The 18105-nt window shown below is 36.7% G+C and overlaps 1 protein-coding gene across 1 annotated transcript in view; it reads right to left on the reverse strand.

The window, feature by feature from the left end:
• The window catches only part of LOC106179703 (dynein heavy chain domain-containing protein 1-like), a 97164-nt gene that overhangs the window by 12057 nt on the left and 67002 nt on the right, over positions 1-18105 (reverse strand). The window contains exons 56-85 of the mRNA XM_087013753.1: positions 17718-17816; positions 17260-17470; positions 16854-16985; positions 16472-16650; positions 15935-16136; positions 15488-15673; positions 15039-15151; positions 14327-14356; positions 13099-13285; positions 12197-12415; positions 11881-11946; positions 10681-10785; positions 9659-9922; positions 8983-9125; positions 8699-8794; positions 8211-8382; positions 7698-7868; positions 7213-7370; positions 6740-6952; positions 6284-6454; positions 5819-5914; positions 5402-5547; positions 4837-5107; positions 4583-4705; positions 3377-4217; positions 2859-3018; positions 2430-2468; positions 1299-1489; positions 811-996; positions 318-502 (exon numbers count right to left, since the gene is read on the reverse strand). Of these exons, the coding sequence (XP_086869879.1) occupies positions 318-502; positions 811-996; positions 1299-1489; positions 2430-2468; positions 2859-3018; positions 3377-4217; positions 4583-4705; positions 4837-5107; positions 5402-5547; positions 5819-5914; positions 6284-6454; positions 6740-6952; positions 7213-7370; positions 7698-7868; positions 8211-8382; positions 8699-8794; positions 8983-9125; positions 9659-9922; positions 10681-10785; positions 11881-11946; positions 12197-12415; positions 13099-13285; positions 14327-14356; positions 15039-15151; positions 15488-15673; positions 15935-16136; positions 16472-16650; positions 16854-16985; positions 17260-17470; positions 17718-17816 (5355 nt within the window). The remainder of the gene's footprint in view (positions 1-317; positions 503-810; positions 997-1298; positions 1490-2429; positions 2469-2858; positions 3019-3376; positions 4218-4582; positions 4706-4836; positions 5108-5401; positions 5548-5818; positions 5915-6283; positions 6455-6739; positions 6953-7212; positions 7371-7697; positions 7869-8210; positions 8383-8698; positions 8795-8982; positions 9126-9658; positions 9923-10680; positions 10786-11880; positions 11947-12196; positions 12416-13098; positions 13286-14326; positions 14357-15038; positions 15152-15487; positions 15674-15934; positions 16137-16471; positions 16651-16853; positions 16986-17259; positions 17471-17717; positions 17817-18105) is intronic.

The raw sequence follows: 18105 nt of genomic DNA on the forward strand, positions 1-18105 counted from the left end.
TGGCGTCTCCAGGTTCAGTGTCTTCACTAGCACCGTTTCCTGAAACATGATATAGAGAAAAGTGTAATATATGTGGTGTCTCTAACATGGTGTCATCCTCCAGGAGTGGCGTCTCCAGATTCAGTGTCTTCACTAGCACCGTCTCCTAAAACATGATACAGAGAAAAGTGTAATATATGTGGTGTCTCATTAGGGAATGAGGCTGACCAGTAGCTATTTTAATAATAGCTGTTGATTGAAAAAAAAATTTCTATTATGTTCTTACATAACACAACTGATGAAATTCTTCTCTAAGTCCTATGCAGTTCAGCACCCACCTGTTCCACATTCAGCTCATGTTTATGATGCAGCATATCTGCCTCAATGGACCTCCTCTGTCCCTCAAACTCTGACTTCTCCACCCTCATCAGGTCAGTCAGCAGGCGGTCCACTACACCCTCCTCACTGATGGACATGTTGATGACCGATACTTTCTGTATGGGGAGATCATAGATACCATCACCTGGAACAGAGTGAGAGTGAATCCTTAGATATGTAGGAAATAATTAGAGCAGAATAACACATAAAAAAGATCTCTTGATTCTTCTTCTTCTTATTTTTTGCACAGTTTTCAGTTTTAACTTCAAAAACCAATAGTTCAACAACTTTGCATCCAAACCTCAAATTTATTGAAAAAAAATTTTTTTCACACTGATTTTGGATTTCTCCAAATTGTGCCTGAACTACAAACTACATATTGCACTGTGATTAAAATAAATACTGTAAGCAAATATAAAGACTGCAAGATAAAAAAATGGCCCATACATGTACCTTTAAAGAAGAGTGGCACAGAAGAGCTGAGATAGAGACAGAAGTCAGGGTGGTAGTAGAACATCATCTCGCCTATCTTCAGGATCTTGTTCCCGTCTTTGTCCACTGTGAATTGTTTCAGCAGCAGAGCTCTGAACAGAGGATCCAGAGGGCGCCGCTCTAGGTGGGTCACCAGGACTGTGATCCCTGGAAAGATGAATGATGTAAAACAATTTAAATTATCTTTGACAATGACTTTGCACTTACCTCCTTGTACAAATATTCCTTGTATAAAAATATTAGATCCAGCCTTTCCCTGTGAAGGAATTTTTGGGAAAAGAACTGCAATATGGCACATGATGATCTGAACATGATGATTTGAAAGATTTTGCTTGGACCACAGAATGGCAACATCTCACAAAACCCTGCAGGCTGTTTTGAAAACAGTATGCCTTATTTAATTGTTATCTATTTGGTAAATATATTATAATTAACCTAGACATCATTACCATGGACCACAGCATTAATGAGCTTGGTGTCTATCTGGGGGTCATCCCCAGGGACCACCCACAGGTTGTTCTCAGGTCTGTCCACACTCTCCCCCAGCTCTATATTCAGGTTCTCCTGGCTGTTGGTCACAGAGGTCAGAGGTCGAAGGTCACTAGTGGAGGTCATTCTGGAGGCCAGGCCACCAGACACACTGAAATATGGCGGGTGAAGGTCAAAGTTGAAGGTCATACATCTCATTATTATGATTTATAAGAACAGATGTGTTATGACAATGGAGCAAGCTATGTTATACTGTTCTTTCATGTTCCTTAGGGGAAAAGGATCTAAGAATGGTTTGCAGGGACAAAAATGTGCAAAATGTTCATGAAAGATAAAATTAGGGTCATAAATGAAAAGAAACAACAAAACTGATAATACTGGACATAAGGTATGGCCGTCCATGAATATTAAATGAATGTTTTAAAAATTAAAATACTGGCTGCCAATTTTAGACCCAAGAAAACAATCATTATGTATATGTCTACCACATAGATAAACAGCTTATTATTTTTGTAAATATTCATTTCATGTATATCTTTATCAAACTGAATATAACACAAATAGTTCACATGCAGAAATAAAATCCACCAATCCACTTTTGCAAACATCACATGCAATAACCAAACCAACCAACCAATCAGCTCTTAGAATGGAACCCCATGCAAAAGTTGTTTTTGACCAATAAACTTTTATCCCAACATGCCATGAGCAGAAAAAAATAAATTGCAAATAAAATACTTAGGCTTTTATTTAACTGCACATTTCACCATTGAGAAGAATATCTTTATACAGTGCTACATCCAGGGCACAAGTGATAGAAATATTTCTTAAAATTTTATCTATGATTTTTTTTTTTTTTTTGGGGGGGGGGAGGGACTTTAACAAGACTTTAGACATGCAACTAATAACAATGCAATTTTTATAAAATCAAGTAGATTTGAAGCTCTTGAATTAACCATAAAGCCAGGAACATTTTCTGAAATAGTAAAGAACCAAGAAGAATCCACCCACAGCATTCTTAAAACTCAAGTCAAGATTTCAAGCAGCGTTTTCCATTGCTATATCTCTCACTGCCTGGTAAAGGGGATTACCTCGACTTTGCTGACAAAAAGCGAACATTAAACGACACCCTAAATGAAAGAGTTAGTAAGTATTTAAATAAGTAACTGATTGTAACAAATTGTAGTTAATAGATGCACAAAATACACATCAGTAAAAAAAAAAACTTTAACTGATCATTCTTGATTCATAATTATGTTACTAAAACATACTAAAAAATCCTTATGTCACAATTATAGTTTTTTCCTTCCACATATATCACATGCTTACAAAAACCACACACATAAAATAAATAAATAATTAAACAAATAAACAAATAAATTATTTTATCTTTCAATATAAAAACTGTTAGCATAAATATCCATTAACTGATGTTATACCTTACGAAGGACAATAACTGCTCTCTAATTCAATCCACTGAGATCTCCCCATTCTCCACATACTTCATATACAACCCCTACCTGGTCTGAGCTCTGGAGCCCACATTGCTGTCCGTCTCTGTCCTGGTGTCGTCATTCAGCCTGGACACCTCTGTGTCAGCGTCATCAGAAGTTGTGACCGCAGTGCCGCGGCTGGGTGGGATGGGACGATCCGAGGTTGTGTAGTCTGTTGTTGTGGACTCTGGAAAATGGGATAAGAATATTTATTTGAAGTGACTTGAAATAAAGCATGGAATCATACCAGAATTGCTTTCACAACATTTTGACTGATTGTTTTAATAACAGAAAAACTTTCAATAACATATGGAATCTATGGTTTAAAGATGCAAAAACTAAATAAATCATAAATTTAATGAAATATAAAAAGATACAAATAAATAAATAAACTTTTGATAATGCATCTCACAATAAATTCTACAAACACTGACAACTTGTATTTTCTTATTTTGGAACTGTCTTATTATTATTTTTTCATCAAATGTGTTGCTTGTGTTTAGCAATATTTAATGTTTAACTTGAGGAGCCTTTTAACTACTCACTATCAGATATCTCTGCATCCTCTGGGATCACCACAGCCTGCTCCTTGATACAGTTAGGGCTGTCCTGCAGCATGCGTACCCACTTCTCCGCCTGTCCATCAGGGTCAACCAGCAGTGGCCAGCAGTGCTTACGATTATGACAACACACGCGCATGATCAACGCATTGTGTATGGCGTGCATGTTGATGGGCATGTTCTTCAGTTTCCAGTCTGATAACTCCTCAAATGTGCTTAGGACATCTTCCAGCGTGAAGTTCTTACGGACAGAGACCAACCCTTTTGATTTCCCAGCATGCAACACAGGGTCAAAGTCCACCAGATAGTCAGTGTTGTTGGATAGTAGTTTTGACTCCATCACAAACACAGAGCCTGTGTCGTACACCACAGCTTCCTTGGGAGGTGAAACTTTTCCCTCAACAGACGGTGGACTGGACAAAATACTGGGCTCTTCTTCAGTGACAGTGTGCTTGACATGAAGACGATTCACCTCCTCACGATGACTTACATTTAATGACAGCTCAGAGGCACTTGGGGTCAAGGTTGTTGCTAGGAGATTATCCAACTTTGCACTCAATGTGTTCCCTTTACGTCTTTTCCCTGCTTTCAATTTGGGGTCAAAATTCCCAATGTGACATCGCCCCAGCCAATTAGTGAGTAGCTCTGTCCGCGTGGAAGTGTCCAGTGGTCCGTGGTAACAGACGCAGGCCGCAGTGAGGAGGGAGTCCCCTGGCGCTGTCTTCAGTTTATTTTTAGATTGCTTTAGTTGTTGTTGCCACAGACGGTGCTGCATGCTCATGTTGTCCATCAGAGTGGTGGCTTCATGGATCTTGTTCTCAAACATCTGGAAATGGGCATTATTTTGTTAGTTTAGGCCTACAGAGAAATGAAAATGTGTTCTGGCATACCAGTATATCATATGGAACAACATTATGGAAACTGTGCTATAGGATAAAAATATTTTCCACTGATTCAAAAACAAATGGTATAAATGGTATAAATATATCAGTTTCTACCACGAACAGTTCAATATTAGAATTTGCAAATTTTGTTGCATCGCTTACATTGTCTCTTGCATGTTTCTGCCATTGCACATTCCAAACTACTTTTTTCCAAGGTACCCGTGAATGAATCATAAACAGGACATATAAAGCTTAATTATATGCCAGTTTTCTAATGGTATTATCATAAAATATCTGCCTATGGTACCTTTATTTCCCTGTCAATAGTTTTGGCCTTCTTCACAGCTTGTTTGTGTGCCTCTATCCTGGCCTCTAGTTCACTCTTAATTCTGTTGGCTTCTACTCTCTTCTCACCAAGGATGGCCTGAGCCTACATTAAAGTAGAAGAACAGTGTATTAACTTGGTCTATATCTGGCAAATCCATTTGGTATAACAATTATAATCATTTGACAATACAGATTCAAAAATACATCATGCCTACAGGAAAAAATCAGACTTACCTCATTCAGTTTTTCCTCAGCATCCATCAGCTTCCTAAGCCTGGGTTTCATTGTCCTATAGATGGAGCCATACTCAAAGACAGCATGTATCCACTGGCAGAGAGAGGCCGCGGCTGTGCTGGACTGGGCTATGTAGGACGGCTGAAACTTGGGGTCTGCCGTGCAAACTTTCAGCTTCTTGAATATGTCTTCTGGGATATCATCCTTTTTGTAGAATTCAAGGTCTTTGAAGAAGTTTTCTCCCGAGAGAAGGAGTTTTCCGCTGTCCCAGCTGAATCAGAATAAAAGGTTACAAAGTTATATATTTTTTCTTCAATATACTTCCAATAAATAAATAAAATGCTGAAAGTTTTGTGGTAAAATGATTAAAATGTTTTATAAAATATTGCTAAACAAAGAGCATCTAAATTGCCTTTTAAAAATATTCTGAAAATGAAAATTCCTGCAAAGCCAAACAACCATACAGAAATGAATCATTCCAGAAACAAACAAAAATAGAAAAAAAAAAAAAAAATTAAAATTAAAGATGACCATTTTGACTACATTGCTATAGTTCCATACTTACTCCTGAGGTTTGTAGAAGAGGCTACAGATGACCTTGACGACCTCTATCACAGCCTCTGGCGGGGCTCTGTAGCTCTTGATCTCGTCTATGTCGTGAATACTCAGAGACATGAGGGCATTGAGAGCAGCAAAATATGTGGGGTTCACCTATGCAAAATGTATGAATTTCCCTATTCAGATAGTTCCAATGTGGATATAAAATGTACGATAATTTGTAACACATAAACGTACACACCCTAACACAATCACTAACACATTCAAAATCTTTTCAAAAAAAAAAAAAAAAAAAAAAAAAAGAAAAAAAAAAAGAAAAAAACAGCAAAAATGAATCAATAAAAATACATGTTTAAAAAGTTAATCAGACTTCACAAATATGGGCCACAGAAATAACACATATATGTCCAATATGATACATTACTTTGTCAAACTCTGCCTCCGCCTGTTTCCTCATGTCTTCCAGAGGACCAATCAGAGCAGCTATCTTTTCTTCCTCCAGTTTACAGCGCTCTCTGGCCTGTGGCGAGAAACAAAGGAGACATTAAGACACGAAGCAACTCATATCATCCATTAAAGGTGGACTCAAAACTAAATGCCTTGCTTCCAATAATATTAAGAACATGTTGTATGAGGGGATCTCTATCCAGATGACCTCAGCATAGGGATATCCCACTGCACTTTAGACGATAAAATTACACCTCACCTACAATTATTCACCATCCTTTGCCATGATAATAAAAAATGTGTTATTGTATGTCTGATATGAGTGTGTGTGTGTGTGTTTGTGAGGGTGTATGTGTGTATAAATACACGTACAAATAAAATAAACACATCAAAAACAAGCAACTTGTTAAGTATGAGTATATTAAGTCTTCATAAAGTTCACCTCCACAAACTCCTGTTTTTGTTCTTCCACTTTCTTCACGTGACCTTCCACCAATTCCTGCGCCGCTCTGTGCCGAGGACGTAACTCCGAGACCCTGTCCTTGTATTTGGCGATACAATCAAAGGCTTCGTTCATCTTCTCAAGGCCTGCTTGGTACTTGTCTATCTTACTCTGAAAGGTGAAATCACATTACAGTACACCGTCATGCTTGTTGTATGTACATTAAACATAATCTATTCAAGAAAAATTTTTGATTAAATACATAATATTCTTAAGTTCAAAAATTTGATTAAAGACTTACAATTTATAAGTAATTCAAGCTTGTTTGTTTTTTATTCTACAAAGAAATAATAGAAATCAAACTATTTTAAATAACTTTGAAAATAATCAGTGAAGTGGGCTTCAACAATAGAAATCCATATGGTTATCAAGCTTCATCAATACCGAAAATCTCACCTTTTCTTTCTTGGCAATACTTGCAGACACCACCTTAAAGATGTGGACAAACTCCATAAATGTCAGTGGGGTGTAGAACTTGAGCTGTGCCTGACTGTACTGTGAGTAGAGCCTCTCTACCGCCTCCCGTGAGGAGTTGTGGATGTAAGCCATGGCGGAGGAGACGGCTTTCACCTGTTCTAATGTGTTGATTTCTGACCATGGGACTGGTATCTGAATAATAAAAAATATATATAATTTCATCTCTTAAACGTACTCAATCCAGGATTTACCTGCCAAAATTTATTTTCTTCAGGAAAAAAGCAATTTTGTCCTACTCATGAATCATTGCTCAACCTATCCCTTCACTAGTATTCCTTGTTTGATTTTTTTTTTTTTCATTTGAATTTGATGATTTACTTCCAACTGACTGGCCAGTCATTTCAAAGGTCATCATACACTATATACAACTCATCCCACAAGAATTAACTTACTCTTGAAGACTCATCCCGTAACCACGTCTCGGCAACTTTGACGTAGGCGTCATGGTTCCAGGGTTTGTACAGATCCACACTGATCACATGATGTATCAGGGAGGGACATTTCCGCAGCAAATTGTGCATGGGGCTGTGTTTGGTGTACACTGTGGAACCTGTAATTATGTCCGATAACAAACAATATTAACTATTGCAGTAGTAGGAGTTGAGCAAATATGTATGGTACTAAATACTCATGGCGCTTGTGGCAATGTTGAATAGGCATTTTTACTGAAATGACTCTTAAATAAATAAACTAATATAAATGTGGATTAAATTGAACTTAATACTTAAAAACAATTAAATAATAAACAAATCGCTCTCTATTTCTACTTAAATTTTATGGTGCAGGTAAGAAATTATTTCTACATAATAGTAAATCTAAAGCATTAATTTTTCAACATCAATATGCACTTCAGCACAGAAAGTTATCACCTCTGTACCTGAATAATTCAGAATTATCACCACATGCAGGTTTTGTTTAACTCTCCGTATGAACTTGTCATTGAAGGTCTGTTCCACCTTGTCCACTTTCCTGATCTGGACCTGACCGGGGGTCATCTGGGTGGCTATCTGCTGGAGTTCCTCTGTGGTGTATAGGCCAGGGCAGGTACCTAGGGAAATATTGACAAATAGGGAATTAAAATCCTCATTCTAATTATCTCCTGTAGTTCGACGGTGACAGGTACCTTAGAAAATATGGACAGATACTGAATTTAAATTCTCATTCAATTGATCTGCTAGAGTTCCTTTGTAGTGTACAGACCGGGGCAGGTACCTAGGAAAATATTGACAGATAGGAAATTAAAATTCTCATTCTAATTATTTGTTGAAGATCCTTGGTAGTGTATAACCCAAGCAGGTACCTAAGAAAATATTGACAGACATGTAATTAAAATTCTTATTCAAATTGTCTGCTGGATTAATGTCTTATTAATTTCAGAGCATGTACTGACCTTCTACCATATACGAGCACACATCAAGCAGACATTCCTCCCCAAGTTCCTCATGGATCATCAAGACGACAGGTTTTCCCACAATGGCAGCCGTCTGACTACAGCGTCGCATGTGCTCACGTAAAACTTCTCTGTTTCTGGCCAGGTCTCCTTGGGGCTTGGGCTCAAACAGCTGAAAGATTATATCAAACTTAGTAGAAAAATAGCTTGTCAGAACAATACTAAAACTCCACATAAATCTTCATTGTCATCTAAATATTACGTGACATAGACAGAAATTAAAGTAAGCTTTTGGTATGTCTCAATTTTAACCATTTCATAAATTTCTTTCTATATTTCACTTTTATAAAGTACATCATATGCTTTGGCATCATAATTGGTGTTAATATCTCCTTGAAAGAAATAAGAAAGAATGTATATCTGAGATAAAGAAAGATCATCATCTTGAAATGACAAATGGCCAACTACAATGCTGGCCAATACGGTACCTTGCAGTGAGCTATGTGTGCGGCTAGTCTGGTCACTGTGGCACGTCCAGTACAGTAACTCATGCCCAGTTGTAGGGAGTGACCATTGGTCATAGCCTACAATATTGTCACAGATGTTATTATTATATATACAGTGAGTGCAGTCTGTTAAAAACTGATGATAAATGAAATGCCTTGGAAAAATCCACTTACAAGTGCATATATCCTCATAATGAACAAATAGAGTTAGCATGCCAAGAAATCATCAAAAAAGGATTAAAAAAATAAAATAAATGACTACCCACCAGCACTCTACTGAGCCTAGCCATATGTTGTATGGCCTCCTTGAAGAAGACCAGATCCAGTCTCTGGGACGTCCCAGCATTGTACAGTGCCAGGCAGGTCTGCAAGGCTTCATCCAAGATGTCCTCTGAGCACTCCACATAGCCTGGGGGGAGAACATAACAACTATTACTATATCTAGATGGTCCAATATGTTAATGTTAAAAAAAGAATTAATAACAGTAAATCTGGTGAGATATTTTTTTTGTCAGGATCCCTCCAAATTTCTTTTTTTTTAGTTCTAAATATCTGCTGCAGAGTATGTTTAAAGGCACAAAAGCTACACAACAAAAGTAAATAAATTTTTCTCTATATAAAGTAACTGCTGTTCTATATTTACTGGTCTGACATATTCTTCATCAGATGAATAATTTATTTATCACAACCAAAACAAGCAATTAAAATTCACCTTCTACTTTCAACAGGAATCTAAATTTTAGAAATCACCTTAACTGGTTAATCAGGACAGCACTCTTCATTTCATGTAAATAATGGGGAGTTTCCTTCAGCCATATCTGACCTATGTCACCTTTCAGTATCAGGAATGATGCAATGGTGCTGGTATTAAAAGAAAGATTCCAAGAGACTTGGTTATATGTCAGAAAGGCTCATAGCAGAACAGGATGTGTTATTTTTTACCTTTGTCAGGTGTAAGTCCCATAGCCTCAGTGTAAGAAGCCATGATAAACTTGGTAAACATGATATCTGTCAGGTCCTCATTCGGCAGTTTGATTTGATCCATGGATAACAGTGGCCCCTCATAGGCCTCCGTCTCTCTGTCAGCTATCAGCCCTGTTTTGAAGGTTACTCCTCTCTTCACTTCTTTCTTGGCACCTCCTTTCTTTAAACTTGGAGTGGGAGGAGCCTTCAGGTTTGATGCCTGGCTGGGATTGGCTGCACTATCTGTCAGTCAAAAAGGAAAGTTACTAACAGTGAAATATAGCACCATGCAATCATTAATGACCTTGAAATAATGTTCAGAGAAATTTGTTTTCAATAAGTAAGAAGTAAATCAGTTAACCGTTAATCTCAAACAAATTGGTAAACAAGATTAACTAGCACTAAACATTAAATCACTTTTTTTATTGAGAAAAATAGATAGGTTAGCATCATGAAGTAAAAGAATTAATAGAAAGAAGTAAAAACACAAATCTCAGAATAAAACTGTATCTTCTCAGAGAGAGTAACTGGAAGAATTATTAGTCAAATTAGAATCAAACACTTAAATTTTCAAAATAAATAAACACCATTTAAAGCCAAACTGAGCACTTCAGAGTCAGAAGCAAAATATTACAGTAAGGCAACAGAGAGCTATATGCACAGGATTCTGGTAATAAATCAGATTGTTTTGTCAATTACTGCACCCTGTTTAAAAAGACACTAAATTCAGATTCTATAAAAACAGAAATTGTCAAAGATAATAATACATGTGTATAAAACAGGACAAACAATATTTCTTGGTGAAGCACAACAAGTTTAATGCACCCAATTCAGGAATAATGCACCAACTTAAAACCTTGTCAAAATGCACTAGGATAACAAAACGCATTTTTCATCAAAATAACTTTTTGCCATAACAAAGAAAATTTTCAAAAAAAAATTGAAAATAAATAATTAATACTTTAAAAAAAGAGAACTCTCTGTTGCCCTAACACTGATACCTTCTAGCGAATCACTCAACAAGCCAATTGAAGAATACAATGTAGTGCGACTTTCAAGATGTCCAAGCTGTAACCCAGTGCTGCCACTGGGGGTTCTTGTGTAGTCTTCAAGATAAAACAGCACGCAATTAGTGGAAATCAATTATTCATGTACGTTGTAGATCACCAATGTCCTCATCTTCAACTCTTGGAGAATCTAGACAAGTTTTGGAATTTGAAATCTGTCCAAAACAAACTGATTTTCACAAAAATTTGAGGCAGACCACAAACAATTAGTTTTTAGGAAAAAATGGACCCGTTTTTGGAGCAGATTAAAAAATAGTCCTTCCAACTGAATGATAATACCAATTATAGGAAAATTTAGGCAACTTTTTTGTCTTGTTGAAACTGCTACTTTTGACAGCCATTTCAGCAAAACATTTCATCAAGTTTTTAGGTCAAGTTTATAATACAGATCAACTTTTCAGGCTTACATTTTACATCAAAAATACTATATTTGTATATCATTACTTTCAACATTAAAAAGCATCATGGAAATTTAAAACCTAAAACGTGAAATTTGGATTTGAAATTATTTGGGAAATTAAGAGCATTAATTTCAATCACTGGTTATAACAATAATTATTTTTTTAAAAAATCCACACCACACACTCTTGGATTCAAATTCATACACCAAATCATATAAAGTATGACTTTTGCCTGCATGTTATGATTTCATTTTTTGGACGAAACAATCTCCGCAACACTACATCTAATAAGTTGTTTAGTGTAGCAGGATTCCAACACAGATTCAATGAGCAGATTCACAGATTCACAGATTCAATTAGTGAACTTTTTAATTCAGTGATTTGAGTGTGTGGAAGGAGATGTCCATGTATTAGTATACAACACCAGCAAAAGCCACAACACCTGTTTAAAATCAACACCATTAGTTTTTGTAATATTAAAGTCAAATTAGTATTGACTAATAAATCTACTGGTGAATATGTCATTAAAAAAGTAAAGTAATGATGTCACACAGAATCTAAATCTGCTAGAAATTACATTTTTACTTAAGAAGTCTGCAAAATGTGTCACACCTACAAGTTATGTATACAGATGACTAGAAATCTACTCAATATAATACTCAAATCTGCATAGATCCTGTAAATTCTCTGCTTTCATTTAAAATGTGCCAATAGTTTCCATGGTAACCCCTACCTGTCATGGCAGTGCTCTCGTCTCCCGTTGTCGTCATTTTGGACTGCATACCACTGGTTGTTGTTTCTGTAAAAGACGTTATAATCTATCACTGATAAGAATTTCTTTACAAGTACATTTCATCTCAAAACAATTTGGATTTGTTGAAAAGAAAGATGCTAGAAACTGTTCCTTTTTTTCTCTCAAAACAAAAGAGATGTTTCTCAATTTTCTGATTTATTCCTATCAACTGTCCAAAAGATAATCTTAAAAAATTGACACCAGTATTGGATATCCACAATATTTACTGACAGGTATAAATTCCCATCTCTCTCACCTGTTTCAGAGTCCTCCTCTGAAGATGCCGTCTCTTCTGTAGAACTCTCCTCTGTGGTTTCGGTCTCGGTGGACCCCGTGGACATCCTGGACCCAGGGTCCTCACTGGGGGGTGGGGCACGGATTGGGGCGTTGAACTCAGACTGGTACTGGGACTGGATGTCATACTCTGTGCTGAATGGAGTGACAACATCTGTGGTGGCTGCCTCTGTGAATTCACCTGGAAAATGTTGAAGAAAAATTAAAGCAACTAATCCAATAGATCAATTTTTAAAAATCCACAACTGGAGTTAAACATATTTTCCTTATTAAAAGACAAGGCGGATCCTCATTATTCAAGCCTTTGTGAATACACCTGATGTAACAAAATTATATCAAATATCATCACAAATATCAGTGGAAACATGGAAAAACATGTCTAAAACATTACCCAGTCACTTCAAGGAAAATAACAAGCTATCTGAAAGCTTAGAGGTTAGATTCATTTGAACAAAAGGTGTGAAAGAAGTAAGTTTATTGACTTGTCTACCACAGTCATAGACAGCCTTCAGGACAAAAGTCAAGATCTTCAACAAAAGGCATGTAAACACTTAATGAGGACAAGACCTTTTCTCTTTCCCTACATGAAAGACTGAATGGTCATTTGATTGATCACTGTACTGGACCTCAGACAGTGTTTTTAAGTTGGATATTAAAAGAAAATTAGCCTTGGTTAACAGTTGAAGAGAAACACCACTGTCAGTGGCTATAATGAATGTCAATTAGGGTCACCCATATGCCATATGTCAAATTATCACCAAAAGAAGGCAGTCTTCTTATTTACAAACACATTTTTCATTTATTTATTTTTTATCTACCTTTTGTGTGTGTGTGGGGGTGGTGGTGTTTAGGAGGTCAACCTACCTTGACTCAGCGGTGTAACAAACTCCATAGTGGTGGCATAGTCAGAGAAGGGTGTGGTCACCTCTGTGGTCACCTCAGTGATGGTCACTGTGCTGGCTGTACTGGGCAGCTCATTGTCCGGAGTCAAGGAATCACTCTTATAGAAGGGCGGAGGCGTGATTCTCCTCACTGGGGATGACCGTGTGAACTGAGAGATAGAACAGAGAGAAAGAGATAAAGACGTGTGAATATCACACCAATATTCTGCACAATGAGATGAATAACAAATAATTATCACTTGAAGGTTTATGAATTGTGCAACATGTAAAGAAACCTTTCAGCTGAGATTTATTTGATTGGATATACTGATTCATTGAATTACTTAAAAGTACTATAATAATAATAATAATAATAATAATAATAATTATTATTATTATTATAATAGTTCAGTATAAAATATGTGACCTAAGTTATTAAAATTGCCTAAATTATTTAATTATTTGCTATAAATAATGTCACGATTCCATGCTTGACTATGTGATACCCATGAATTATCAGATATGATGACTAATTTCCTCTGAATTGTATTCTACTATAATATTCATTCTACTCTTCTAACTTAACTGCCAATCTTAGCCGCCATGTTCTATGTTCATCATCAGATCTACAATCATATCAATCAGGTTATAAATATGCACCATGTAATCATTAGTTCTCAGTCAACTGGACAATTAGACAAGTAGATGAAAACTTTTCCAAATTAAGTCCAAAGAAGGAAAACATCTTAGACTATCACAAAAAAATTCCATTAGTCCCACTGGACCAGGCATTTTGAAAACGATTTTTTTTTGTCTAGTGGTATATCTACTAGTCAGTGGTCCAGGACCATTAACTGATCTCAAACATTTCTCTCTTATAACCCCTGTCACTGAACCTTAGCTTATACATGCAAGCAGCATCAAAATGGGACATTTACTGCTGTCTTTACAGCATCATTAAATCATGCTGTTTACATTAGAAACTCATTTCAGCATCATGCAGAATCATGGACTATGAACTATAATTAAAAATTAACAAATTTTAATGAATCTTCATCAAAATCATGCAAAATAATCAGTGCATGCTAAAGCACAGCATTTGCGTTCGATCTTATCTATATAATAGATATATTGGGTTATTTATTTATATTCATCGTATGTATAAGAAATATGTGGTGGTCAGCTGTGTCCAGTAGTGACCATGTATCTACCTTACTGAGAAAGGACTCTACAGTGCTGCCCTGAAATAAGGGGTCATATATAGATAACAGTGCAATGTGGTGGTGAATGTGCTGTCTCAACCAAACACAATCATAAGTCTTGATGTCACAACTAACACACTCACTTAGTCAATCATCCGGGCATGTGAACTGTAACAATATATGTCATCTATAATAATAAAATAAGACTATCCTGTTGGAAATAAATAAATATATAAATAAATAAATAAATAAATGAAAAAGCAAAAATTATGGTGCATCTATCAAAGAAATATACTGATAAATTTTCTTTAGATGACATTATCTTATTATGTGCCAACCATTTAAAGGGGCATTTTACCACCTATACAAGCGATGGAAGTTGACTTCATGAACTGAAAGCTAGATTTAGTTTTATGTCTGCTGTAATTCCACTCAGGCAGATGTGCTGGTGAGTTTATGATGACAGAAAGTTGCAGCTTGCAACCAACAGAAAAATTATAATAAAACAAGCTTTTGTGCACATTATGTGGAATTGCTTTTCCCAAAGAAAATAAAATTGAAAGATTTCAAAGAAATTTCACATTATGCATGACAAATGCAGAATACAAAAATGTACACACAAAGTTATCAATTAGAAGCACAACAACATGGCAAAGTGCTTTGTGATTATATATAATTAAGTGCAGTGCTTCAGATTTCTATCTTCATGTGTTCAGTTTACCTGTGAACCACTTTCTTCTTTGATAGAAGACATTTTCTCCCTGAACTCTGCCTTGCCAGTGCAGAAGTATTTGGCCACTATGTCCTCCATTGTTCTCTTGAACCACATACAGTCTAGAAGAAAGTTTTGCGGACTGAGTGTTATTCTGGTTAATTTTACGAAGAATTTTAAAATCAAATTATTTCATATATCTGATTCTATGTTGTAATTAATCTGTATGCCACAGGCACAATAAGAGTGTCATTCTATATCTTACTCACTGTTAAAGATTTTTGGACTCTTACATATTGGTATTAAGACCCGATTTATTTGAAACACATACATCAAAGGAAAGGACATAACTCTTTAAGTATGCGGCGAAATATAAACGTGTGTCCGTTCAAGTGTGTGTGTATGTGTGCATGTGTATGTGTGTGTGTGTGTGTGCATGAGTGTGTGCATGTCCTAACCTTCTTCTGCAGTTATCCTGTCCCCAAACGTCCTGGCAACCTCATGACACCACAGTCTGGCAATGACACGCATCATAGGTGGCGCTCCTCCCACCACATCTTTGCCAGCAGTAGGAGCCCAATTCTGAGATCTCAGCTTGCTTCTGTCCACAGGTTTGTTCAGTGCTGGTAAGCTGATAGTCATTTCTGAAATAATATCAGAATTACAATTATCACTGGCATGATATTAGATATCTGAGAGACTTATGTGGAAATCTAATTTTACAAATTCACAGGCCTGCCAAACTTAAACAAAATTGATACAGATTGAAATATATTCTGATACAAAATTTGCACAGACTAAAATATATTCAGATAAAAAACTGATTAAACAATTAGATAAATTTTGCCAAGTGCATAACCAATTGCCTCATGCCAGTAATAACTGGTCATAACTGCCAGCCTTACTATTACGTCCCAGCTCAGGTTTGTCTTTCTTTCTCCGTGGCTTTGGCTTCAGTTTTGGTCGCGCCCTTGGCGACATCATCAGGATACCCTCCATGACTCGAGCAATGTCACGCAGTGTGAAGATGTAATGAGCATTGGCAGGAGTTGGTCGCAGTCTCTCTTTAACTACATTATACATCTCCAGGAGACCTTGGGTCATGGCCTAGAAAAAAGAAAAATAAATTTATTATATACTTTTGAAAAAAAAGGAACTTTCATTTATCCAACCATAATTTTCATTAGGCATCCTGTGGCCAAATAAACCAGGCTTGTAGGCAGTAATTTCAAAGAAGGGTTTCTTTTTCTGAAAAAATGGACATTTATACCCTTTGAGTTAAGAAATAATATAGAATATCAATTACGTTTTGTTTCAAAGTGGGCTCTTTGTATGATACCCCAAACCTCCCTGCCTACAGGCTTGTATACTGCTACTTTACCAGCCAATATGCCAACTGCTTACATTGACTTCGACATAAACTTCTACAGACAGGCACTTACATAAGCAAACTCATGGTGGTGTTCTACAGAGTAGGTGGGGAATTCCTCCAACCATGACTGGATGGTCTTGCCAAACAGAGAATGCATCCCCTCTGCAGTCGGCATAAAAAATGTCATTACAGTGAACAGACGTGTCAGCCTCGAGGACAGAATGTGGCATGATTCTCCGGCACCTGAACCTGAAAGAAACAAGTGTCAAAGTGTCCAGTTTAGGACTGCAATGTGATTATGATGAAATTCTGATGACAAAATATAGCTTTCTTGGACCACAAAAGTCAGAGTACTTCTACACTCTTGAAGCTGAGAAACATATCTTGTAAGTAATGAAAAATGTTCCATAACTGAGTCTAATATTTATTGCCAGCTTCCATGGACACCTTACCAGCTACTCCAGGACTCCTGCACGCTGTCACAAAGTCCGTTCCCTCCAGGTCCAGTTTGACATGGCGGTGACGGTCATACAGACTGCGCTGTGTCATGACCTCTCTGAGTACCTCCAGTGATGGCTGTGTGCCTGCAAGGTAGTGGTATACAACTGAGAGATGATGATCACATCAATAAACCATATCAATCAATATGCAATCAATCTATTTAACATGCCTTCAGTGAATCAACAAAAATAAAAACTCAAAACATTACATTTTAAAGAGGACTTTAAAACTTCAAAATGACTACATCATGTTGTCAATGTTCATCATTTACAAAAGTCAAATCCATTTAGTCAAACCGAAGCAATTTTAATTATTTTTACTTTTTAAAACTAAATAGCGATTTAGATTTCCACTTACCTGTGACACAATCACTTTTGGCCATATTCAGGTCATCAATGAAGAACAAGTGGTGTGGTTTGGGGAGAGGCGCGGTACTTGGGTGCGTGCTCAGGACGTCACGTTTATTGATCTCCAGCATGTAGTTGGCCACGGAGTTGTGGAGCTGCTGCGGGACGACACCTTGAGAAATTGGCAGCCGAGAGAATGGGTGCTTTTGCTGGATGATATTCTGAAAGAAATTTTTTTTTTCAATTGTGATCATGACAAATGATGTGATATTGGGACCTGGTGTTTTTGCATATTGATATTCTAAAAGAAATCTTGCTAAAATATTCACTCCTCATAAAATAGCAATATCAACCTGTTCAAATGGCATAAAAAATTAACACGCATTTAATATATGAAATGATCAAATTTCCATGGTTTCTATCACATCAGTAGTTCAACACTGTGGCAAAGCAGGTACCACCACTGACCTGTATGAGAGCAGTTTTCCCCACACCTGGAACGCCAACCAACAGAACAGGGTAGTGAGAACTCAGCAATAAGTCCACCAGGTAGTGGTAGCGCTCCACCTGAAAAATACAGAGAGATCATACATGTAAAGCAAAGAGTGAAACAATATGTCCGCTTTCTGTGAAAATGAAATCCCTTATGCTAACAAAACATTATATGAAAAAGGCCTGGGGGGCACTGGTTCTATTTGAATGCCTGGGAAAGGAAAAGAAGAGCAAAAAGAACAGAAAATTCCAAAATGGCAAACAAAATCAAAATGGAACCCATCTATTCTCAGTTATTTATTTCTTGGAAGGGACAGACACATAACCTGCTGTTGTGTTTTGAGAAGATTTTGAGGTTGGGGAG

This window comes from Lingula anatina, chromosome 5 (assembly GCF_051362555.1).
Source record: "Lingula anatina isolate TDL-2025a chromosome 5, LinAna3.0, whole genome shotgun sequence".
Taxonomy (NCBI): Eukaryota; Metazoa; Brachiopoda; class Lingulata; order Lingulida; family Lingulidae; genus Lingula; species Lingula anatina.